Below are 25,395 nucleotides of genomic sequence, written 5' to 3'. Positions count from 1 at the left end.
ATTTTCAGGGTTCCAGTAGTAGCAGCTGAAGGAAGGGCCTACTAAATGTTTCAGCATATTTTGAGGTAGAGCAGCTGCAAGGACCCAGTGTGGGTGATACACAGTGCTATCATCCCTGATGGCAATGGCAACAGCACTCCCAACTGCATACACTGGCCAGTGCTGTTGAGGAAGGGGTGTGTAGGTGGGCAAGGCAATTGAACATGGGCATTAGGAGTGCTTGCAAGCTGGAGAAGAACACACAAACAGATAGATGCATGCAGGTGTGGGAGTGGAGAGAGAGAACCGCCCACTTTCGATCCCCATTTTGGCTCAGTATGAGTTTCAGAGAGATTTTTCTGAAAATAAAGTTACTTCAGACGAAGAGGCAGGTTTGGGGGAGTGCCCTGGAAGTGACATCACAGGAAAAGGTGGAGTTTTGGTTCAGTGTGCCTCGGAAGTGACATCACTTGGCCCTTGACATCACAGGAAATGACATTATTCCTGTCTTATGGCTCCACCCCCAAATTTTAGTGGGCCACGAAAGAGAAGTGTAAAAATAACCGGGCCAGAAGAAAGAAAAGTTTGGGAAACCCTGCCCTAGAACCTTGCTGCTGTTGTGCGAGAACAGGTTAGCAGTAGGGAAAGTATGTACAAAAATATACAGTCTGCGAAGATATTTTTAAAAAACTAGTTTCTTTGGTTGAGATATTGCCAGAAGATGGCATAGAATCAGAACTGTGCTTTCTTATTCTGAGCTGATCCACTGTAAGTCCATTGAAGTTAAAGGACTTCAACGGCAATACCTGCATAGGGCTGCACTATCAGAAAAGGTTTGCTTTCCCCCATACCCCTTTTAACTTGTTAAGCCAGTGGTATGCGTCTTTACCTGGAAGTAAACAAAGCTCAACAAGCTTTAGTCTCAACAGAATTTTCATCAGCTTTTTTATTAGTAAAGTGTATTAATGTTATGTATATTAGAGGAATCACTTAAGATATACTGTCCCTCACAATAAGTCCCCTGAATTTATTCCCTCTCATTTTAAGCACCAAGTGAAAACTTCATTGATTATGTTTCCTTTGGCTAAGCTCCTCCTCCTTTCTTGCATATTTTCCTGGCATGTATAGTATATTGTATATACTTGATTTATATGCTTTTAACTGGATTAACATTGTACAAACCATCCCAGAAGCACTGACAGAGAAAATGAAGGATAACTTTTAAAATAATAACTCTAAATTTAAGTGCCACTTTAATTCTTTTTTAAAAAATGAATTACAGTGTTATGCAAAACAGAAGAAACTCTTTTTCAGAGTAGAAATGTAAGTAAATAGCAAGACATTCAGTCAGCTAAATTTTAACACTGTACTCTTCAAACAAGGATATCACCATACACAGTAAGAAAGCAATTTACAAACTGGAGAGCAAGCCTCATAGAAATGTGCATGAGCTGCTTCAGAGTAAGTATTTCTAGAAACAGACTTTAAGTATCTGGGCCCAATATGGCCTCTGTCCTCAGGTCCTCCAAGTCTCCCCCTACTGCAGCCCATCATTTAGCTATCGTCCATGCTCACCTCTTTACGGCAAAGCTCCAACTCATTAGTTTCCTTAGCTGGAAGAAGCAAGAAAGGCCCATCACTTGGCCCACTTCCACAGGTAATGTAAGGTCATTCTGTTTAGGCATGTCTTTGATGGAAACAGGCTGCCAACAAAGGCAGAATAAAAGCATTTTAATAAAATAATGAAGTATCATGGCAACTATAAGAGTTAGCTAACTTGAGCTCATACTTTATTTAACACCACCCAGAAAATACATGATTGAAAATGTGAACATAACCAGTTCACTCCTCTAATGACAATGTCTCCATAAGATTCACAGCTTTGAATGCTGAACTTTCAATTTAAGCTTCATGTCTTCAAAAATGGGTCATTTCCTTCATGATGATTTTACATATTGGACTTTTCCTTGCCTGTATGTATTCACATTCAAACATTCACCTGCTTATTGCATAATACAAAAGATAAAGGAATCTGAGGTGTGAGATACAAGAGGAGTCAGGGGTTGCTGTCTTTAAAGTTCTTCCATCATGTTAAGGGAGCGATGTGCTTGATAGATGCTCAAGTTGCTTCATAAACAGAAAGATGTTTCTTCATGTTGCAACATTTTACAAGATTTTAAACATTTTGTGCTGCTTACTAACACAGCCAAATGCAACAACTATGCTATGTTACTAACATTACTATCCATACCAGCAAAGGCTGTTGTTGAAATGTTAGCTAATGGTAATTACCTTATTCTATTGTGTAAGTTGCCTTGAGAGCTTTTTCCTTTCTCTTTCTGGTGTTGAAAATCAGTTTATAAATTTTTAAAGCGTACAAAAACAAATATTTGAATCATGGCATTTGAGATTTGCAGCAGCACAAATTTACTAACAACATATCTTACTTCATTGTTTCACTCCTTATTCCAAAAGGCAGGTATTTCCTATGTGGCTTTTCCCAATTTTTCCATTACAGCTTTCAGGAAAAAAAAGAGAAACTATTTCTCTCCTGTAATCTCTTCGCTTTTCTTCCCATGTCTTAACACCTCTCTGATGCCTTCACTCAGGCTGTAATAAAATGAATAAATAACCACTAGAAGGAACCTGAGGAACAAATATGAATGAGTTTAACAGACACACACTGAAGCTGTCAGTGTAGAAGTTTTTATCCAAGATCACAAGATGCAATGCAAATATGAGAATTCAGAAAGGAAAGGGATAGGTAGGGAGACTCTGAGATGAAAAAGTAGTTAAACTGGAAGGAAATGGGAAATGAATATAAGACATGACACAGGAATAAGGACATTTGAGGGAAGCAACAGTACCCACAGCAAAGTTCAAGTAAGATAGGTGGAAGAGCAATAAAAGACTGTTATTGCACATTTAATGTGATGTCCATGGGATAATCCTATGCTATTTCAAAGTGGATACTGTCCGCTACTGCAAAGACTGTCATTCCACTCTGTACGTTGTCATTTTACCTTCCACATTTTGATCACGCTGTCATTATGTTCTGGGCACATAATATAATTGCAACAATACCCACTATCTTCTTACTGATTTTTCATTCTGGGTATGCCATGTGTCAATTGACCATGGGAACATCCTTTTTGCTCTTCATTCTATCATCCCACTCACACCGCTTCCCCCATAATCCTACAGTCTTTCCATTGTTATAATTACATGAACAAAGACAGTACTTCAAATGGCCCAGACTAGACTGGAATTATCCCTCATTCCCCCTTCCCAATATTCAGGCCCTCTCAACACACATGCAGTCTCTAGCCAAACTACCCTCCTACCCCACATTCTTCCCCTTTCATTAACCACAACTGCAGCTATTTACTGAAAAACTGAGTAATCAAAGTCAGAAGTTAAGTAATAAGAGTAATAACTTAATAAAAAGTGGCAGTGAACACTCTGGATATACTGGATCCTAGAAAACCATTTGTGTCTTTTTCACATTGATTCTGTGTTGAGATGCTTGATGTTCTGCAGGGTTGGAAGCTTATTAGAGCACTGAGAGTTCTAACACAAAGATTAAAACAACGTGCATATTCATAAGAACATAAGAGAAGCCATGTTGGATCAGGCCAATGGCCCATCCAGTCCAACACTCTGTGTCACACAGCGGCCCCCCCCAAAATTATATATTTATACACACACACACCCCTCTGCTCCATATTTTTATATAAACCCCTCTTGAAAGTGGCTATGCTTGTGGCCGCCACCACCTCCTGTGGCAGTGAATTCCACATGTTAATCACCCTTTGGGTGAAGAAGTACTTCCTTTTATCCATTTTAACCTGACTGCTCAGCAATTTCATCGAATGCCCACGAGTTCTTGTATTGTGAGAAAGGGAGAAATGTACTTCTTTCTCTACTTTCTCCATCCCGTGCATAATCTTGTAAACCTCTATCATGTCACCCCGCAGTCGACATTTCTCCAAGCTAAAGAGTCCCAAGCGTTTCAACCTTTCTTCATAGGAAAAGTGTTCTAGCCCTTTAATCATTCTAGTTGCCCTTTTCTGAACTTTCTCCAATGCAATAATATCCTTTTTGAGGTGCGGCGACCAGAACTGCACACAGTACTCCAAATGAGACCGCACCATCGATTTATACAGGGGCATTATGATACTGGCTGATTTGTTTTCAATTCCCTATCTAATAATTCCCAGCATGGCGTTGGCCTTTTTTTACTGCAAACGCACACTGTCTTGACATTTTCAGTGAGTTATCTACCACGACCCCAAGATCTCTCTCTTGGTCAGTCTCTGCCAGTTCACATCCCATCAACTTGTATTTGTAGCTGGGATTCTTGGCCCCAATGTGCATTACTTTGCACTTGGCCACATTGAACCGCATCTGCCACGTTGACGCCCACTCACCCAGCCTCAACAGATCCCTTTGGAGTTCCTCACAATTCTCTCTGGTTCTCACCACCCTGAACAATTTAGTGTCATCCGCAAACTTGGCCACTTCACTGCTCACTCCCAACTCTAAATCATTTATGAACAAGTTAAAGAGCATGGGACCCAGTACCGAGCCCTGCGGCACCCCACTGCTTACCATCCTCCACGGCGAAGACTGCCCATTTATACTCACTCTCTGCTTCCTATTACTCAGCCAGTTTTTGATCCACAAGAGGACCTGTCCTTTTACTCCAAGACTCTCAAGCTTTCTAAGGAGCCTTTGATGAGAAACTTTATCAAAAGCTTTCTGGAAGTCAAGATAAACAACATCTATCGGGTCTCCTTTGTCCACATGTTTGTTCACCCCCTCAAAGAACTGTAACGGGTTAGTGAGGCAAGATCTTCCCTTACAGAACCCATGCTGAGTCTTCCTCAATAACCCGTGTTCATCAATGTGCCTACTCATTCTGTCCTTGATAATGCTTTCTACCAACTTTCCCGGTATTGAAGTCAGACTGACTGGCCTGTAATTTCCCGGATCTCCTCTGGAACCCTTTTTAAAGATGGGGGTGACATTTGCTACCTTCCAGTCCTCAGGAATGGAGGCAGATTCAATTTCAAAAACCTATATAATTCTATTACAAAAAACAAATTCAAAATATTCCAGAGCTATTCATGACATGTGGATTTATAAATCACAAGTGTAAGAAAGTGGAGATTTATTTCATTTACTCCTTGATCCTGATATCATTTTGGCACTTTGTTTTTGAAGTGTTGAAATCAAGAAGAACTTAAACGAAAGTTTAAAAAAAGTTATTCTTTATCAAGAGTTTGAGGACTGGAGGGGAGGGGAGTTCAGGGGCCTAAATCAATAGCAAGACAGTAAAAACAAAACTTGAAGTACCAATTATCATCCCAAATAATATTTTATGTAATGATACGTTTATTAAAATTGGGAGAATAGTGCAACTATCAATAACTTCCTTATACTATGGCTTATCATTCAAGTTTACCCCATTCTTGATCTTAACTGAAAATAACCTAACCCTAACTCAAAATACGCCAACATGAAGTGTGCTGTTTTTCACCATTATATTTATTAATTATATAACTTTCTTGGTGCTTCCAAATTCACAGAATACGATCTTTATAGGTGAAGCTCCTATACTTGACAAGCACAGAATTTGCAAATTTTAAGAATTAGCTGACAAAAAAGGAAAAACAGATTTTTTTTCCTTTGAGATAAATTTGAAAAGACAAAAAACAAGAATGACATTTGTCAGTTCTTGTTCAAAGCAGTACTTAAAAGTGCAAGTATCAACCAATATAGGATTGTATAAAATCTGCCAAGGCCCAAGAAGCATGCAAAGTTTTCCATGACATGCATTCCAGTCTACCTGTTCACCAGTTTTGCCCTTCATCAAACACAGATGGCATATATCTAACCACAGAGCTATATTCATAGCCAGCATTATGCAACCTCAGCTCAAACATGGTAGTAGAAAGGGCCATCAAGCCATAGCCAACTAAGGGCAACCCCGTAGGGTTTTCAAAGCAAGAGATGACAGAGGTAATTTATCATTTCCGGCTTCTACATAACAATCCCAGACTTCACTGGTGGTCTCCCATCCAATCGCTGAGCAGGGCCAGCCAAGACATGACGACATCAGACTAGCCTCAGTCATTCAACTTTACATTAACTACACTCAAATCCTATTCACAGCAGCCCTGAAACTCCTGGCTAGTCAGTCTACACGTAAGAACAAGTTCTGTATTTCTGTACCATTTCCAACCGCTCATTTAATTAGTTCTCTACAAAATACCAGAACTTTATATCTATGTTTACTGTGTTTATAGATAAACTTAGTTCTAGAACAATAAGTTTTCATAGGTTAACACAAAGATGTAAATAATACTAAAAGCTGAATTGGGAAACAATGCAAAACCATATGGCATGATTTCCTAAACCGCAGGCACTCTCAAGGAGAGGCAAATGCGTAAGCTGCACAGTTCACAGGGACTGCACTTACATGTGCTATGGCAGTAGGGCATTCATGCCCTAACTACTTCAATGAAATAATTCATTTCAGCAATATTTGCACTGTGGGAATACACAAGTGTGTATGCTTCCTCCAGGAGATAGGTTCACACAGAAAGAAATTAGGGAGACATCCTGAGTCTATGTTGAGCATCACAGCACTATATATGCCACCCCAAGATCCTACATTGCTTTTTGCATACCACACAGGTAATCTGGCTGCCTCAAAGTTTCCTGGCATGCAACGGATAGAATAATTTGGAGGCAGCCACAGAACACTAAGAGGAACACTACATAATTGGAGCTACAGTCCCTCAGCAGGCAAAAAGGCAGTGATGGGGGCCATTGGGAGGCTGGACATTACTATGTCCTACAGTAACTGGGTTTTACTCTACTAAATACCCCTCCTCGAGAACTTCCCTGGAGGTTTTATGCTCCATGCAGAGTGTACATCATAACACAGACTTATCTTAAACCCAGTCCAAGATAATGATATCATGAAATATGTTAACACAGCAAGACTAACGTAATGCAGTTTTAAACACAGTTCTAAAAAATTACTTAGAATTAGTAGGTATTTTTATCTTGGAAACCTGATAAGCAAGTTTCACAGATTATACATGAATTTTACCCTACACATGTCATTTCTCTCCAGGACACTATACACAGAATCAAGATTTCCATGTTCTTTAATACTTATTTAGAATATTTCTGGGTCACCATTTCAGAGTCTGACTCAAAGTGGCTTACAATTAAAATCATAATATTAAAACACTTCAATTAATATAGAAATCTCAGCAGAAATCACATAGAATACAAATGATATCACAAGAGCTAGAAACTTTACTAGCCAATAGCATATAATCTTACCTGACTGCACATTAATATCACCAACTGATTCGTCTCCTGTAAATGCAATTAACACGTTCTATTGCTAATATAAGCCCTACCATGAATCATGTCAGTTTCACAGCCACCAATACAGCAATAGTGTGACTGTAACATTTCTGATATATTCTGAGTTAAAAACCATGATTACTTAAAATGTTCAGTTTCTTTCAAAACACACACACAAAGGCGGAGAGGATAGAATAGTAAACATGCCATCTAAACTGAGGGGGAGGCTATGTGAAGACCTATACACACATACAAGTGTTATAATGGAACTTCAGATTGGTCAGATATCAAAATCAATGGTCAATGAGAAATAAACTTCCACCCTGATAAAGAAAGCATCAAGGTAAAAATGATAATACTAGTCTACATTCCATGCCATATAAGCTATAGTAATAGGCTACTTCCCTAGCCTCAGTATGTTCAATGCGTTATTGAACAACACTGGGCACACAAGAGCATCAGATCTAAAAATGAGAAAGCTCAAATGCTGGGATTATAAAACTCCAGCTCTTCCTAACACCACAAAATCAGCATCTAGCAAGCCATCCCTTAAAACTTATTAAATTGTCAGTTACAATGAAATTTTGTTTGCAAGATGTGATGTACATTTTTATCATCCAGGATAAAATATCTACAGCCTCCGCAATGGTTAAATTGCAGCTATAAAGGAAATTGTCCTCAGATAAATGGTTTCCCTATGAGAAGGTTTCACTACAACACCTAACTCCAGGCCAATAAATCAAATTAACTGCACCTTGTCCTCTGGTCAGTGACATCATCAGCTTGACCACATATTGTGAAATAGATGCAGGAACATATGTTTCTAAGGCATAAAATCATATTACATCTTTACCAAGCCACCTCATGCTGCTGGTCTATGAAGTGGACAGCTGAATTGTATGGATTTGTACCATATGATGTTACAGCTTTATATTTTCTGAGACCACAAAAAGACATAGGAGTAATGACTTTAAAATCAAAATATTTTAATAAAATTTACAAGAGCATTGTGTGTTCCTGTATACTCATTCTTCATAATCATGCTTCAAGGACTGCTTAATATTAATCAGACAGAGACACTGGAAAATATTCTGCTGTCAGGTTTTTTCCTTCACAGATTAAAGAGAATGGTCTCTAATGAGAACTCCATAAATCTGTCAAGTCTGCTAACACTGTATTAAAAGATACCACCTTTAAAATAATTAAAAGGAGAGCACTGAGTCTTACTGCAATATCCTTGCCACCAACCTTCATTTTGTTAAAATACATCCCTCTGCTTCAGAGACAAAACACCCCCAGCAATGGAATATACAAGCTTAGAGTCCAGATCACTCCTATTTTAAATATCAAGAAGTTAAGTTTTTTTGGTATTACCTTTGGAAACCACAGCAATATATACAATGTGGGTTGCAATGTCTTAACTGTCAACCACTCCATCACCACTTCATAGAGCTCAACACACAAAAAGACAGCAAATTGTTAAATTAAGTGTATTACAGATTTTACAAACCCAAGACTGTAAATGAAAAAATGTGGGGCAAGGAAAGATAGCAATAAAAAGTCAATCAGAACAAAGAGTGAGGAAAGCCCCTCACACACACACTGATCTGCAAGAAGCTTTAGAAAAGTCCTGTTGTTGCTATAAATTAAAAATAAGCCCCTTATTTGAGGCATGTGTGAGAAAAAGAGAAGCTGTAAGGAGATTTGATGCTGCCCATGCCCCAGGAGGGTTTTGTTTTTGCTGCCGGGGTTGGGAGGGGGGCATTTTGGTTATTAGTAAATAAATCAAGCAGCAGAGAGTGAGGCCTAAACATCTGCCAAAGGAGTCAGGGCCTAGCTTTCCTCCCTTCTCTCCACAAGGCCTGGGTTTGATCTCAAGGCCCTGCTCGTTGCCAAGAAAATGTAAAAAGGCAAGAGAGCGAGAAAGAAGAATCATATTGAACCACTAAAGCACATGGGGCGAATGTAAAATATAAACACGGCATTGGGCTCTGAGTGGCTGTTATTAAAGGCCTGAATTACTAAACATGAGAGGCGGGGAAAACCAGGCGGCCATTTCAATAATATAAACCTCCCCGAATTAGACATTATTCAAATGAGAGAGGAGAAGCGGAGGAAGAAGGTGGGGGTAGAGAATTAGAAGCCAGCACTCTCAGCGTGCAGCCAACCTGCTACCCCACAATCTGACCCTGCCACCCAATATGTGGGGCAAGGGGAATGAGGCATTGTTAGGCTTCCTTACCCCCACCCCACCCGTGACCCAGCCCCAAAAGAAAACCGTTAAGGAGCCCTCCACGTCAGAGAGGATTTGGAAGGGCAGCTCAAAATCTGCTGGTGGCGGACAATTCTCCCCCCGCCCCCCCCGCCACGGGTATCCCAAGAAAGGCATTCCTCCCTCCCCCCCCCCCAAAAAAAACACCCTAGACAAAAACACGCCCTGTGCAGAGCAAATCACTTCTGGTCAGTCTGCACCCCCTTTCCCTCAGGCCAAGACCCTTTCCCTCAGACCCACCCTGAGCACAACCCCGAGCACCCCTTGGTGCGCAGGCCTCGGCCTCCGGGGAAGTAACGCTGCCGTGGGGAGGCGCGAAGGCGGGGGGGGGCTGCGGAGCGGGCGCTTAAACACCCCGCTCTCTTAAGAGGTGCGGGTCCCTCTCGGCCAGCCTCCCCCCCCCCCCGCCCAATGCGACACCAGGGGGTGCGGTTCCACTCGGGGTCCGGAGGGAAGCGGAGCGGGTCCTGCGTCCGCCAAAGAGGGCTGCAATTCTCCCACCCCCACCCCCGGTCATTATTGTGCCCTCCCTCCCTCTCCCCCCTCCCCACACAGACACACACACTTGTGCGTCCAGGCTGCTTCTGCGGCTCTCGTATAAATATGTAAAACGGCTTGGTGGTGGCGACGGCGCTGGGCCTAGCTGCCCGAGCGGGGCTCTGAGGGCGAGGGTGGGGGATAGTGCCCGTTGCCCCCCGTGCCCGCGCGTGTGTCTGTGTGCCTCTCGCTTTTCCCCGCACGGCGGCTACCCCCCAGCTCCCTCCTGCGCCGTTAATTATAATAATCCTGAGTACTAATAAATTATGCTAAGCGGGGAAGGCGGGCGGCGGGGGGGGCGCGTGTGCGAGTATGAATATGAATATGTAAAATGCAGTAATGATTACCTGCCGCCACCGCCGCCGCCGAACTCTCATCTTGACTCGCTGCTCCTCCGTCCGCCATTTTGAATATTTTAATCAAAATCGGCCGCCCGATAAACCCTCCCTTGCTCGCCTGCTCCCAGACTTTCCCCTCCCTCCTCGCAGGCGCTTTGCGCAGGCGCCAGTTCTGTGCCTCGCTCCCTCGCCCTCCTTTAGAGCCTTACGCAGGCGGTGCGCATGAGCGGCTTCCCCCCCTCCTCTCCCCTGCTTCAGAGGCGTCCGCTATGCTGGCCAGAACCCGGCAGGAAGGCGACTTGGCTTCGGTGACAACTCCAGGCTCGGCTGATGGTTCTTCTCCGCCGTGGCAAACGGGAAAGCCTATGCAGGGCTGGGGGGTTGCTTCCTGCGAATGGATTACCCAAAACTAAAACTGCACGATTCGGTTTTTAAGTAGGGTCGCCCACTTGTCAGCCTTCGCTAGCATTGCAGTGGGCCCCTTAGTCTTTAGGATATACCCCCTCCCCGTCTCGTCCCCGAGAGACGAGTGCCCTACTTTGGGAAGCGCTGAGCTGAGATATTTTGTTTATTCCTTTTCCTCCGCACCCGCTACGTGAGAGGGAGATTCTGGTGTCTTGTGCCCCTCCCTGTTCGGTTATTTGCTCACGTACAGCCCAAAGCTTGGTTATTCGGGTTGCAGCCGGTAGGCCAGATACCTATTCTGGCGCCGTCGGAAATCAACCGCGGTAAATTCTCCCGGATTTTCTCGGCAATTAGTGTACAGATGTCTCGTTTATGTCTCTCCACTTTCATAGGTAATATGCCTATTATAATACTACACTAACAACGTTTTTGTGTTGTTTCTCAGCCTCAGCATCCCCTCCTGAAGTCTGGGGGTAATAATGCTGGGCTGCCTTATAGGGTTGTTGTATAAGAACAATGTTTGAATCCAGTGGCATCTTTAAGACCAACAAATTTCGACTCTGGATATAGGTTTTCCTATACATGCACACTTCTTCAGATCACACACTCTCAGCCTTGTAGTATTAATCTTGAGTATCAGGATAATGGGGGGGTGGGGGGTGGGCTCCCTCTGGGAATCCTACCCCCCCAGGGAAAGTGCATGCGCAATACATAGCCTCTCCTCTCCCGGTGTAGTGAACGCCGCGTGGTCACTGTCTGGCTATGCCTGGCAGATGGTCACTGCAATGGCCTCTCCTGCATTACTGCATCCGTAGCAACACCTTCTCGCTGGTCCCCCCCCCCCGTTTTCACAGAGTTTGCTACGTCATGGTGCGACCGAATGTCCGGCGGTATAACCGGATGGGCAGGCTGGGCCCACCAACCTCGCCAGCCTAAGAGAAGGAAAACTCTAACATCAAACCTGGGCAGATAGAGCTCGTTAATGTAACACCTACCACCTGGAGGACTCGCTGCCGGCGTCCCGGCTTACTGGGCCATGGCAGATGACCCCCAGGTGAAAGGGTGGAGCCAGTACTGCGCACACTGCGCTTCACCTAAAAAATTCCTCTGCGCAGGCCTGAAGGGCATATCCACACACACAACACACAACGCATCAAGTCCTGCAGCAATGGGCAAGGGGCGAAACGGCAGGTGGAAGGTGCCACTGGAAGCCACAGTCCCGATCCTGCATGTAGGCGGTTCAGGGTATTGGTCGCCTGATGCTAACCCGGAGACGAAAGCATTTTTCGGCAGCACCCTGAATGACCAAGCAGCCTTATCTAGGGACAGCACTGCTTGCTCCACACGGAGAGGGGCCTAAGCACTGCTACAGGACCAACCCTAAATCAGACTTCCCTGCAGCCGCTGTGGCCGGACCTGCCTGTCCCACATTGGTCTTGTCAGCCACCAGCGAGCCTGCAGCAAACGTGGACTATTGCACCCTTCTTAAATCTTCGTTCGCAAAGCCAAGCCAAGAGAGAGATCAGGATAATGATAATAATTCTATTGTTGTCAGCCATTCTCCTCATCTCTCTAAAGCAGAAGTGGGGAACCTTTTTTTTCTGCCAAGGGCCATATGGATATTTATAACATCATTCGTGGGCCATAAAAAATTACCAACTTAAAAAACGGTGCTCTGCTGAGGGAGAATGATTCAGGCCAGCAAAATTAATGCAAATAATTGTTTTTCTATTTGAAGCCATGTGGGGAGAGCCTAATCTGGCACGCACACACGCACCCGGCTCACCGCCCTAGGCAAATACATAGGTCCAGGGCTTTTTTGTAGAAAAAGCCCAGCAGGAACTCAGTAGCATATTAGACCACATCCCCTAATATTAGCGTATTAGGTCACACACTCATTAGCATATTAGGCCACACCATCTGGGATAATCAAATGCAAACTGAACTGTGACAGCAACTTTTCCAGGCCCTGCAGCAATTCTGGCCACACAGTACATCTGGGCCCTGTGATCCCTCCCTGGCCCTGGGGAGGGTGCTGCACAGCACAGTTGGGCCCCATGATCCTCGCTGGCCAGTCAGGCCCCAGGGAGGCTGCCAGATGGCTCGGTTTGGTCCAGCAATCCCCGAGGGCCACACCAAGTGACCTCAAGAGCCATATATGACCCTCGGGACGGAAGAAGAAGATTTTGGATTTATATCCCGCTCTATACTCTGAATCTCAGAGCAGTCACAATCTCCTCTACCTTCCCCCCCTCCCCACAACAAACACCCTGAGAGGTAGGTGGGGCTGAGAGTGCTTTTATAGCAGCTGCCATTTCAAGGACAGCTTCTATGAAAGCTATGGCTGACCCAAGGCCATCTCAGCAGGTGCAAGTGGAGGAGTGGGGAATCAAACCCGGTTCTCTCAGATAAGAGTCTGTGCACTTATCCACTACACCAAACTGTTTTCTAGCTCCCATGAGTTCATACTGTAAGAGAAGATATGAAGGAATACGGATTCTTTAAAATGTGAGGATAATAATACAGAACCCTTAATTTATAAGCCACTTTCTGCTAAATCAGATCTACACACATTGTCTTCACTATGGGGATAATACTGATGAACAATTTATTCCTTCCCTTCTAACATAACAAGAGTTTGTAGGGCAATTGTCAGAAAACCTCAGCACCAGCAACATTTCCCCCACACTTGAGGTCTGAAATTGAATGAACTGCTTGTGATTTTTTTGTGTTGTGGGGTGTGTGGGATTGGATGCTGTCAAACCACTGTAGTGATTGCAAAGCATGGTCTCTCTATTTGCACTTATTTATTCACTGTTAACCCCCATAACAGGAGCTGTCCAAAAAGGTTTTTTTTTTTTTTAAAGCAACCCCTGAAAGTCCTATCTTGAAAACAAAAGAAGCCTCCCTCCTCCCCTCGCCCCCCCCCCGGAGGATCATGTTTAATAATATTGTATAGTGAAATCCCACCATTGCTCCTGCCTTTCCTTCTATAGTGTAAATAGCCACACACTCTTGATGGACAGAGGCATCTTTGGCAGGGGAAAAGCAAGCCCTATTACAGTGATGTTAATTTGAATAAACAAGTGATGCTCTTGAGCTCTTTTAAAGAATCTGTATTCCTTCATTGTCCTTCATATCTTCTCTTTCAGTATGAACTCATGGGATCTAGAAAACATTAAGAACATAAAGTGTATTTGTAAAATTAAAATAACTGTGAATTCACACACATGAATCAGGTCCTTAGTCCATCAAGGTCAGTATTATCTTCTCAGACTAGCAGTGGCTCTCCACTGTCCCAGCTGGAGGTCTTTCACATCACCTGCCGTCTTATGCTTTTAGCTGGAGATGTCAGGGATTGAACCTAGGACCTCCTGCATGGCAAACAGATGCTCTGTTGCTGAGCCACATCCCCTCCGCTGCAGAGTGGAGACCTTGTGTTGCCAGTTGCTAAAGCTGATCAGTAGCTCCTATTAACTTGAAGAGGAAGGGCTGTAGAAGCCTAATACGCAATATGGCTATAGGATTAGTGTTTAGGGGGCTAACAACTCAAATGAACACTTTACTGTTTTCCACACCAAAATTTTGATATTATGAAAAATAAGGTGGAGCACTTATATGGCACTTTAGAATCTTCAGAGAGCTCACAAACCTTACATGGGTAAGCTTTGCATCAGCCTTAAAAGGTAGTTCTATATTAGATACATATATCCCGTATTTTCTTATTATGGAACTTAAAGTAACATACATGGGGACTCCTACTAAGTCTTCCAGCCAGACACTGGCCAGACTCAAATTTGCACAGGATCAGCAAAGTGGCTTCATCTTTTGCCTCATATTGCAGATGAAGGGCTGAGACTATGAGATGGTGGCCCTAACACCATTGACTGAGATTGTGGTAGTGATGTGATTGATTGATAAATCTGTGTCCTTGTAGGCTCAGCCGAAGTATGTTGCAGCAGCTTGCATCAAAATAATATCAAAAGGTGAAAAACGAAGATCTCATAAACCCTTTTAAAACCTTTCAAACAGAAGATGATTGCTCTACCATAGCAGTACCCAAAGCCTTTTCTAAAGAAGATCTTGGTGGATCTGGAGTTCCCTTTATATATTATCTTCTCTGACATACTTCTTAGACGATGGTATGCTTGCTCTTCCCTTCCTCATTTTATCCTGACATCCTGTTAGGTAGCAAAAACAAATAGGAGCCTTGTTTCATCTTCTAAACAAGTAATGTTTTATTCTCTGATAGAATCTGATCTGATGAAGTGGACCAGCACTTACTTTGTAAAGCTTTATGCTTCAAAGTCCTTAAGGCATCAAAGGGCTTCTCTTTGGTCTTGCTGCAACAGATCTCTCTGTGAGTCAACCTGTGAGGTAGATTGGTGTTTGATTCAGTGAGATTCATTAGGGAATGAAGATTTGAACTGAAGTCATTCTAACCATTACACCATGCTGGCTCTCGATTTGATCCCAATGCTTTCCTGGTTCACTACTCAGTTTCCAAGACACTAAATTATGTAAATGCTTGATATACAAGCTACTGTTGTATATCAAAAGTAGTTTTTCTATTCTACTAGCTAGCCCATGGAGGCTAAGCAGGGTCAGCCCTGGTTAGTACTGGGATGGGAAACCCCCAAGGAAATTTAGACTTGCTATAGAGATGCAGGCAATTGCAAAATCACCTCTGAACATCTCTTGCCTTGAAAACCCTATGAAATTTCTGTAAGTCAGCTGCAAATTGATGGCACTTTCTACCACCAGGTTAATACGGGTATTGCTTTGTGAAGCAACCAGACTGTTTTTACTTGATTAATGGATTAAAAGATGCAGCTCACAAGTAATAAGGGAAATCTCACCTAAACATAGACAGTCAGGCATCCCTGCTATCTGCCAGAGCAGCATTTTAGCCCTGCAACAACCCTGTAAGGTGGCTTTTGACTGACTTGCAAAGGATCCCTCAAGGATCTTCACACCTGGGCAGAGATTTATACTTGAGCTTTCAACATCCACTCAGCACTGTAGCCATGGCTTTACACTGGCTGTACAGGTGTGGATGTAGTCATCTTTAAATTTCATTTTAAAATGCATCTTTCAATATAATAGTCAACCAGAAATAGGTCTTTGGTAAGCAGCAGCTGATCTGGTTGGCCTCTAAAAAATACCAGTCATAAGAATATGTGCAAGACAAGTATTCTGCAGGTACAAAGTGAAATTAATCCTCCATGAATAGAAAAGTGAAATAATAGAACATTCCATTCTCTTTAGAGGTGGTTGAATGAATAGTGACCTGTTATATCTTTACAGAAAACCTCATTCAGAAAATAAATTCTCTTTTCTCCAAAGAAACTCATAATGGTTTATCTACCATCACAGACAGTACAAGGCTCTATGCATGCCTGCAACAAACATTTTTCTCTCTTTTCCCCTAATGCAGGTTAAACTTGAGTGACAGGGAATGATAAAAGGAAGAAATTAAATGGGTATCCCAGTTTATAAAACAGCGAGGCTGAACCAGTTGATACAGTATATTTCAAATGAATCCAGCAGGAATTCACTAGTTTGATCCAATTCTTGGTTTTCATTTAGTTGTACATCTCTAATTCCTTATTCACCATTAGCACACCCCCAAATTATGTGACCTTCCCAACAAATAATGTGTTTTATTTCAGAATGTTAGTGAAATATATTTGAGTTTGTTTCTTTTTCTGCTATGAACTACAAGTTCAGAAGGCACAATTCAGACAATTCCTTGCCACTGGAAACACAGAATAACTTCTAATGCTTAAACTTGGATGCAACATTTTGTTATACTCTCTCTCGGCTTGACTTCACGAACGAAGATTTAAGAAGAGTGCAGTAGTCCACGTCTGCTGCAGGCTCGCTGGTGGCTGACAAAATCAATGCGGGACAGGCAGATCTGGCCACAGTGGCTGCAGGGAAAAGTCTGATTTGGGGTTGGTGCTGTAGCACTGCGATTCTTCCTCAATCTCCTTTTGTCCTCAAGACCAGTTATGCGTGCGTTCTCAAAGGAAGAGACAGCCTGGTGGATGGTGTGCCTCCATGCTTTGCGATCTGAGGCTAGGTCAGACCACTGGTGATGGTTGATGCGACAGGTGCCAAGGGATTTCTTCAAGGAGTCCTTGTACCTCTTCTTTGGTGCCCCTCTATTTCGATGGCCGGTGGAAAGTTCGCCATACAGAGCAATCTTGGGAAGGCGGTGGTTTTCCATCCTAGAAATATGCCCTGCCCAGCGCAGCTGCGTCTTCAACAGCAGTGCTTCGATGCTTGTAACCTCCGCCCTCTTGAGGACTTCAGTGTTGGTCACAAAGTCACTCCAGTGGATGTTGAGGATGGTGCGAAGGCAGCGCTGATGAAAGCGCTCAAGGAGTTGCAGGTGATGACGGTATAAAACCCATGATTCGGAGCCGTAGATGAGGGTTGTCATCACAACCGCTTTGTAAACATTGATCTTTGTGCCTTTTTTCAGATGCTTGTTGCTCCACACTCTTTTGTGCAGTCGGCCAAATGCACGATTTGCCTTTGCCAGCCTGTTGTCAATCTCCTTGTCGATCTTGGCATCTGAGGAGATGATGCACCCTAGGTAGCTGAACTGCTGGACTGTCTTCAGAACTGATTCACCCACAGTGATGCAGGGAGGGTGATAATCTTCCTGGGGTGCAGGCTGGTGGAGAACTTCTGTCTTCTTCAGACTAACTTCTAGGCCGAATAGCTTGGCAGCCTCTGCAAAGCAGGACGTCATATGCTGCAGAGCTGATACCGAGTGGGAGACGAGTGCAGCATCATCAGCAAACAGTAGCTATCGGATGAGTTTTTCCATTGTCTTGGAGTGAGCCTTTAGTCGCCTCAGGTTGAACAGGCTGCCATCAGTGCGATAGCGGATGTAGACACCATCGTCATCATCTAGATCTACTGCGGCTCTTTGAAGCATCATGCTAAAGAAGATCGTAAAGAGAGTTGGCGCGAGAACGCAGCCTTGCTTTACACCTGTGCCTATTGGGAAGGGCTCCGAGAGGCCGTTGCAGTGTCTGACTTGGCCTCGCTGGTCTTCATGTAGCTGGATGATCATGCTGAGGAACCTTGGGGGACATCCTAAACATTCCAAGATTTGCCACAGGCCTTTCCTGCTAACAGTATCGAAAGCTTTGGTAAAGTTGACAAAAGTCACATATAGACCCTTGTTCTGTTCCCTGCATTTCTCTTGGAGCTGCCTGAGAACAAATACCATGTTGGTGGTGCCCCTGTTAGCTCTGAAGCCGCACTGGCTCTCTGGGAGGAGTTCTTCTGCAATGGTGGGCACCAGTCTGTTCAGGAGTATTCTGGCAAGAATTTTGCCTGCGATGGAGAGCAGGGTTATCCCCCGGTAGTTGGAGCAGTCTGACTTTTCTCCTTTGTTCTTGTGTAGAGTGATGATGATTGCATCGCGAAAGTCCTGTGGTAGTTTGCCTTGTTCCCAGCAGGTGACAAGTACTTTGTGAAGTGTGCTATGTAGTACTGTGCCCCCATGCTTCCAGATCTCTGGTGGGATTCCATCAACTCCCACTGCCTTGCCACTTTTCAGTTGCTTGATGGCTTTAACAGTCTCTTCTAGGGTGGGGATCTCATCCAACTCTGTTTTCACTGGTTGAAGTGGGGTGAGGTGGATTGCTGAATCTTGAACTACGCGGTTGGCACTGAAGAGAGCCTGAAAATACTCCGACCACCGATTCAGTATGGATGCCTTGTCTGTGAGGAGCACTTGGCCGTCTGCACTACGCAAGGGACTCTGAGCCTGATATGATGGGCCATATACTGCCTTCAGGGCTTCGTAGAACCCTCTTAAATCACCAGTGTCTGCACACAGCTGGGTTCTCTCTCTGGGTTCTCTCTTTTGTTATACAAATACATGGATAAATGTCTTTTTTAAAAGTATACTTTTTAAAAAAAAATTGAACATGGTTGGAAACCCAGCTCAAAACATGTACTTTTAAAAAAAATCTCAGTGGAATTCATGTAAAAATTATGGTCCAAGTTGCATGGCTAACTTTCAAAGTCATACAGGTGTCAGTGAAACTCTTGCAAGGTGCTGTCATTGGTCTTCAGAAGGGGACTGAAAAGGGGGTGGGTCTGGAGAAAGGAACAGAGGAGCAGAACCTAACGAACCCCATCAAAAGATTACTTTTAGTACAGATACAGAATATTCTCTGAAATTATGTTATTGACTTTACTAAAGTACTTTCCTAGGATACATACATTGGTGGGATGTGCGGAATAAACGATCTGTGAAATGGAGGGCAATCAAGAAGCATATGGACCAGACAGATGTTCATGTTGACCATTTTAATCTGTCTCATGGAGGGCAGATTTGTTCATGTTTTCGGGAGCTACATAAAATTTTCCCCAAGAGCTTTTGCAGCTGGTAGTCAGAAAATGGTATCTAGGTGAGTGAAACCAGTCACATGTCAGTTTGGTGGATGGAGCCAGTTACAAAATGCAAGTTCAGTGGGTGGAGTCAATCACAAAATGACAGCTTGGTGGGTGGAGCCGGTCACAGCAAAAATTACAGTGTTTCAGAGCAGATATGTGGTGCTTCAGTAGGAAAACCTTTCCTCTGCTAGATTCCTAAAGCAATCCTCACCCACAATGTAACTTGTATTGCAGGGGGGAAATTTCTCATCTTGTATGTTTTCCCTGGAAGCGAAAATTTACAGTTATCTTTATGTTTTCCCTGGAAGAGGTAAATACTACTTTGATGTCAGGGAAAAGCCCACACAATTATCTTTTCTTGCCCAGAATGAGGGTGTGGCACATGTATGTCTGTCTGTGTGCACACATGAAGGGGAGGGAGAAGAGGCAGGTGGTAAAGGGTGCTGGTACTGTCTTTTTCCTATCCAAAGCAAAGTGTGTGCCTCCTTAAGAACATAAGAAGAGCCACAAGGCCCATCCTGTTCAGCGTTCTCTTCACATACTGGCCAACCAGCTACCTCTAAGAAGCCCATAAACTGGGAGACTGCAATGGCATTATTCTACCTGTGCTCTACTGATTTAAGGAGGCATACTGGTACAAGAAGGAGTAGATATCCATCATGTTTAGTAGCTATTGATAGTTCAGTCATCCATGAATTTGTCCACTCCTCTTTTAAAGCCTTCTAAGTTAGCAGCCATAGCTACATCCTCTGGCAGTGAATTCCACAAATTAAGTCCGGTGTCTAACTTACCGTTTTTAGGTAAAATTATTGAGAGGGCTGTGGCGTTGCAGCTACAGAGGTTTCTGGAGGACGCTTCCGTCCTAGACCCGTGCCAGTCTGGCTTCCGGCCGGGCCATGGGATGGAGACGGTGTTGGTCGCCTTGGTGGATGACCTCCAGCGGCAACTGAATCAAGGCGGCGTTGCGGTGCTGATGTTGTTAGACCTGTCGGCGGCATTTGATACAGTCGACCATCAGCTACTGACATGCCGCCTCGCCAACATTGGGGTTGAGGGGTCAGCCTTGCAATGGCTTTCCTCCTGGGTTGGGGACAGAGGGTAGCTATTGGGGGTAAGCAATCCCAGAGGCGCACACTGGATTGTGGGGTGCCTCAGGGAGCAGTTCTCTCCCCGATGTTGTTCAACATCTATATGCGCCCCCTTGCCCAGATTGCCCGGAGGTTTGGGCTGGGTTGCCATCAATATGCAGATGACACCCAGCTCTATCTACTAATGGACGGCCGGCCCGGCTCCGCCCCAGGGAATCTCGACCGGGCTTTACAGGGTGTTGCGACGTGGCTTAGGCTGAGCGGGCTGAAGTTGAATCCAGTGAAACAGAGGTCCTCTGTGTGGGTCGCGGCGCTCTGGGAGGGGAAATAGCTCTCCTGGCCTTCGACGGTGCGCCAATGAAAGCAGCGCGCCAGGTAAAGAGCCTGGGTGTTTTACTGGAGCCTTCATTATCGATGGAGGCCCAGATAGCAGCCACTGCCAAGTCAGCATTCTTCCATCTGAGGCGGGCAAGGCAGTTGGCCCCTTTCCTTGAGCGCCGGGACCTCGCAACAGTGATCCATGCAACGGTCACCTCAAGATTAGACTACTGTAATGCCCTCTACTTGGGGCTACCTTTGTGCCAGACCCGGAGGCTGCAGCTAGTGCAGAACGCGGCGGCCAGGCTGTTGTTGGGACTCCCGAAATGGGAACATATACGGCCGGGGCTACGTGAACTGCACTGGCTGCCGATTATATACCGGGTCCAGTACAAAGTGTTAGTCATTACCTTTAAAGCCTTATATGGCCGAGGACCCGCCTACCTGAGGGACCGTCTTTCCCCATATGAACCCCAGAGAGCACTGAGGTCAGCCGGGAAAAATCTAATGACTATCCCCGGGCCGAAAGAGATCAAACTTCAGAACACCAGAGCACGGGCCTTTTCAATCGCGGCCCCTGCCCTATGGAACCAGCTCCCTGAGGAGGTGCAGGCCCTGCGGAACCTTGATCAGTTCCGCAGGGCCTGCAAAACTACCCTCTTTAAACTTGCATATTCGGACTGCTGAAGAAGGCTGTTAACTAAGGATCCGCTAATGCGGTTCTAATTAAAGACTTATGCTGCTGTGTAAACTGTATAGATTGTATAAACTGACAGAACTAGCGTCAAACACCATCGGCACTGTCAGACCAAGTTATTTTAATTGTATTGACTGGTTTTTAATGTTGTTAAACTTAAAGTTTTATATTGTTAAATTTAAAGGTTTTATTTATTATTGTATGTTTTATGAAATGCTGTTAGCCGCCCTGAGCCTGCCTAGGTGGGGAGGGCGGCATACAAATAAAATTTAAAAAAAAAAAGTAAGTATACACTGTGTGAAGAAATGCTTCCTTGTCTGCACTGAATTTCCCACTCTTCAGCTTTAGTGGCTGACCCCAGGTTCTAGTATTATGGAATAGGGAGAAGAAATTTTTCCTGTCCACTCTCTCCAAGCTGTGTGTAATTTTATAAACATCTATCATGTCTCTCCTCACCTTTTTAAAGGCTAAATAGCCCTAAGCATTTTAACCAATCCTCACAGGGCAGCTGCTGTAATAAGCTGATCATTTGGATTGCACTTCTTAGCACCTTTTCAAGCTTTACAATATCCTCTCTCTGGTGTGGTGACCAGAACTGCACACAATATTCCATGTGTGGTCTCGCCATATATTTATATAAGGGAACTATGATAGAGGCAGTTTTATTCTGTATTCTGGTTCTAATTATGACCAGCATGGAATTTGCCTTTTTCATAGAAGTCGCACACTGGATCAACATTTTCATCAAGCTATCCACTACCACTCCAAGGTCCCTTTCTCAGACTCTTGCTGCCAGCTCTGATCCCCATCAGTGTATATGTGAAGTTGGGATTATTTGTCCCAGTAGGCATCACTATACACTTGCTCACATTGAATCTCATTTGCCATATAAATGCCCATTCCTTCAGTTTGAAGAGATCATTTTGAAGCTCTTTGAAATCACGTTTTGTCTTAACAACCCTAAATAATTTGATGCTAACTGCAAACCTGGCTATTTTACTACCCACCCCTAACTCAGCCATGCTGATGATGTCCTTCTCCTTCACAAGAAAGAGAAAGAGACAAGCTGCTGCAGTAGCTATAAAGGGAAGAAAATTATTGCAGCAGCACTGGAGGAGAAGTACAGAACAACTTGAATTGTTTGGAGAGTGACTAACATCTAGATGCCCATCTATGCATCCTGAACCATATGTCAATCTGTCTGCAGGGTTGGCCCTAGACTGTCTGGCACTCTAGGCAAGGCTAACTTCTGATCCCCCCACCCCCAATAATGTCATTGAGTTTCATGAGGGTGGCCAGTTTGGCACTCCCAGAAGGCCAGTGCCCAAGGCAATTGCCTAGTTTTCCTAGTGGTAGGACCAGCCCTGTCTATTTGTCTGTCTATCTATCACCTATCAATCATCTGTCTACACACACAAACATACACATGAAGCTGCCTTGTACTGAATCAGACCATTGGTCCGTCAAGGTCAGTGTTGTCCACTCAGACTGGCAGCAGCTCTCTCACGTCTCAGGAAAGAGGTCTTTCATATTGCCTGTTACCTGATCTTTTGACTGGAGATTTTCACTGAGCCATCCCCCCCCCCCCACCATGGATATCTCCTTATCTATTCAGAAAACCTGATTTTGATTTTAAAATGAATTTTCCTAGATATTAAAATAGAATGGAATGCATATTTGGCTCTTCAGAGCATGGTTATGTCCAGTTTTTTCATTACTCCCCATGAAGACTGACATTCTTGTGTATACCATTTGTGGGGGATCCATTACTATAAATGGCAAAATCCACAAATACAGAGAAGAAACGGGTAGCAAAACAGTCTGCTTGTCTGTCTGTCATCTATCAATCATCTATCTACACACACAAACATACACATGAAGCTGCCTTATACTGAATCAGACCATTGGTCCATCAAGGTCAGTGAAGAAAAGGGTAGCCCTCCCCCCCACTTCAAGGTTATCCGAAAGCCGAGTGGGAGGGGAGGAAAATTTGGCACAGTGAAATTACAGGCTGGAGGCTATATCACACGATTGCAGATCACAAATAAATTAAATTGCAAGTCACAAGAATCACAAGCCAGCAAATGGCAAGAGTCTACTATACAAACCAAGTTTGAGTCTAGATGCATCTTGATGACCAACAATGTTTTATTATGAGTAAAAGCATTCTGGGGCATGCACACTTCTTCAGATACATTGAAACAATTCATATAAGTAGTGTTATGTATGTGGACTCAAGGGAAGACTTTGGGTGTTCCTGCTGGGCTCATTGGAGCCATACAGACTGAGCTTGGGGACTTGGGAACAAAGGGCTGCAGGATCCAAATCTCTGCAGCCCTAGACCAACCACAAGCCCCCCACTGGTTTAAATGACCCAATGACATGCTTGCGTGGAAACCCCGAGATGTATATAAGGTGGGCCTGTAGGCCCCCATACCAGTCTTGTAATGTGACGCTATACTATGTCACTCCTATTAAAGAGCTTGTTATCATTTACTCTGAGACTCCTCCATGCATAGAACCCACTATACAACAGTGGCGACAAAGGTGGGATTTGGATGAGCGAGGTCCAGGGCTCCCCGGCACCGCCAAGCACACCGAGCTCCAGCGCTGCCACGCAACAGGCACCGCCGCCCAGCCCAATCATGGCCACCGCGTCTGGATCACAAAACTCCATTCCAGAGTTCAACATGGCGCAGCCTGAGGCCTGGGAAGCCTGGGAAGCCTGGGTCAAAAGACTCAAGTATCACTTCATGGCACAACGAATCTAGGATGACGAACCAGAAATCAAGAAGGCCATCCTGCTGAGCAACTGTGGCATCGCCACCTTGCAGCTCATAGAGGCCTGGTCACGCCGGAAATGCTTGAGTCATCTTCCTTCGACAAGATCATCGAGGCGCTGACCAGCCATTTCATCCCGAAGCCAACTCGCATCACCCGGAAGCTACAGTTCCTGGACAGCTTCCAGGAACTGAAGGAGATTGTAGCGACCTTCCTAGCCCACCTGCAAGACATGGGCAGGAAGAAGAAGAAGATATTGGATTTATATCCCGCCCTCCACTCCAAAGAGTCTCAGAGTGGCTCACAATCTCCTTTACCTTCCTCCCCCACAACAGACACCCTGTGAGGTGGGTGGGGCTGGAGAGGGCTCTCACAGCAGCTGCCCTTTCAAGGACAACCTCTGCCAGAGCCATGGCTGACCCAAGGCCATTCCAGCAGGTGCAAGTGGGGGAGTGGGGAATCAAACCCGGTTCTCCCAGATAAGAGTCCGCAGACTTAACCCTCTACACCAAACTTAACCAGACTTAACTACTACACCAAACTGGCTCTCCAAACTGGAAGGCAAAGTATGGCGCACAATTGGAAGAGGCCTTGCTCGTGAAGTTCACTCATGGCCTCAGGGACTTGAAGGCATGTCGAGAAATCGCTACAGAAGCAGATCCTACCCTGATGAAGGCCCTATAGATAGCCGCCACTGCCGAGGATGTGAGTAAGGAGAAGGCCCGCTGCCCGGGTACCAGCGCTCACCAGCTGCGACCGGCCACAGAGTCGGAAGACTCCGACAGGGACAACGCCCTTAAGCTGCATCAGGCAGGTCGACAAAAGCCACGAACACAGGCGAAAGAACCAACCAACCCCAAGACCTGCGCCAGCTGTGGGGAACCGCATGAGCAACGCACCTGCAGGTTCCAAAGCATGACCTGCCACACATGCAGAAAGACCGGGCATCTGGCATGAGTATGCCAACAAGATGGCCGCCGCCACAAGGTCACACTCGTGGGCGACATCCAGGCATTTTCCATGACGGGGACCCAAGTATGCCAACTGCTCCTTCCATCCCCAGATAAATACCACGTGACTGTGTTCATTGGCAGCAAGCCCTGCAAAATGGAAGTAGACTCAGGGGCAGGCCAGACGGTCATTTCAGCCCACACATTTAGGGAG

General features: G+C 44.8%; 1 protein-coding gene across 4 annotated transcripts in view; it reads right to left on the bottom strand.

The window, feature by feature from the left end:
- The window catches only part of POU2F1 (POU class 2 homeobox 1), a 146,249-nt gene extending 135,577 nt beyond the window's left edge, over positions 1 to 10,672 (bottom strand). For 2 of the 4 annotated variants that reach the window (XM_060234469.1, XM_060234473.1), the window contains exon 1: positions 10,525 to 10,672. In XM_060234469.1, coding sequence (XP_060090452.1) covers positions 10,525 to 10,582 — 58 coding nt within the window. In that variant the 5' untranslated portion in view covers positions 10,583 to 10,672. The remainder of the gene's footprint in view (positions 1 to 10,524) is intronic. The other 2 variants (XM_060234470.1, XM_060234472.1) reach the window with 2 other exon arrangements.
- Between the last annotated feature and the right edge of the window lie 14,723 nt (positions 10,673 to 25,395).

Source organism: Heteronotia binoei, chromosome 3, assembly GCF_032191835.1.
Source record: "Heteronotia binoei isolate CCM8104 ecotype False Entrance Well chromosome 3, APGP_CSIRO_Hbin_v1, whole genome shotgun sequence".
Taxonomy (NCBI): domain Eukaryota; kingdom Metazoa; phylum Chordata; class Lepidosauria; order Squamata; family Gekkonidae; genus Heteronotia; species Heteronotia binoei.
This window is presented reverse-complemented; position numbering and strand designations above follow the sequence as displayed.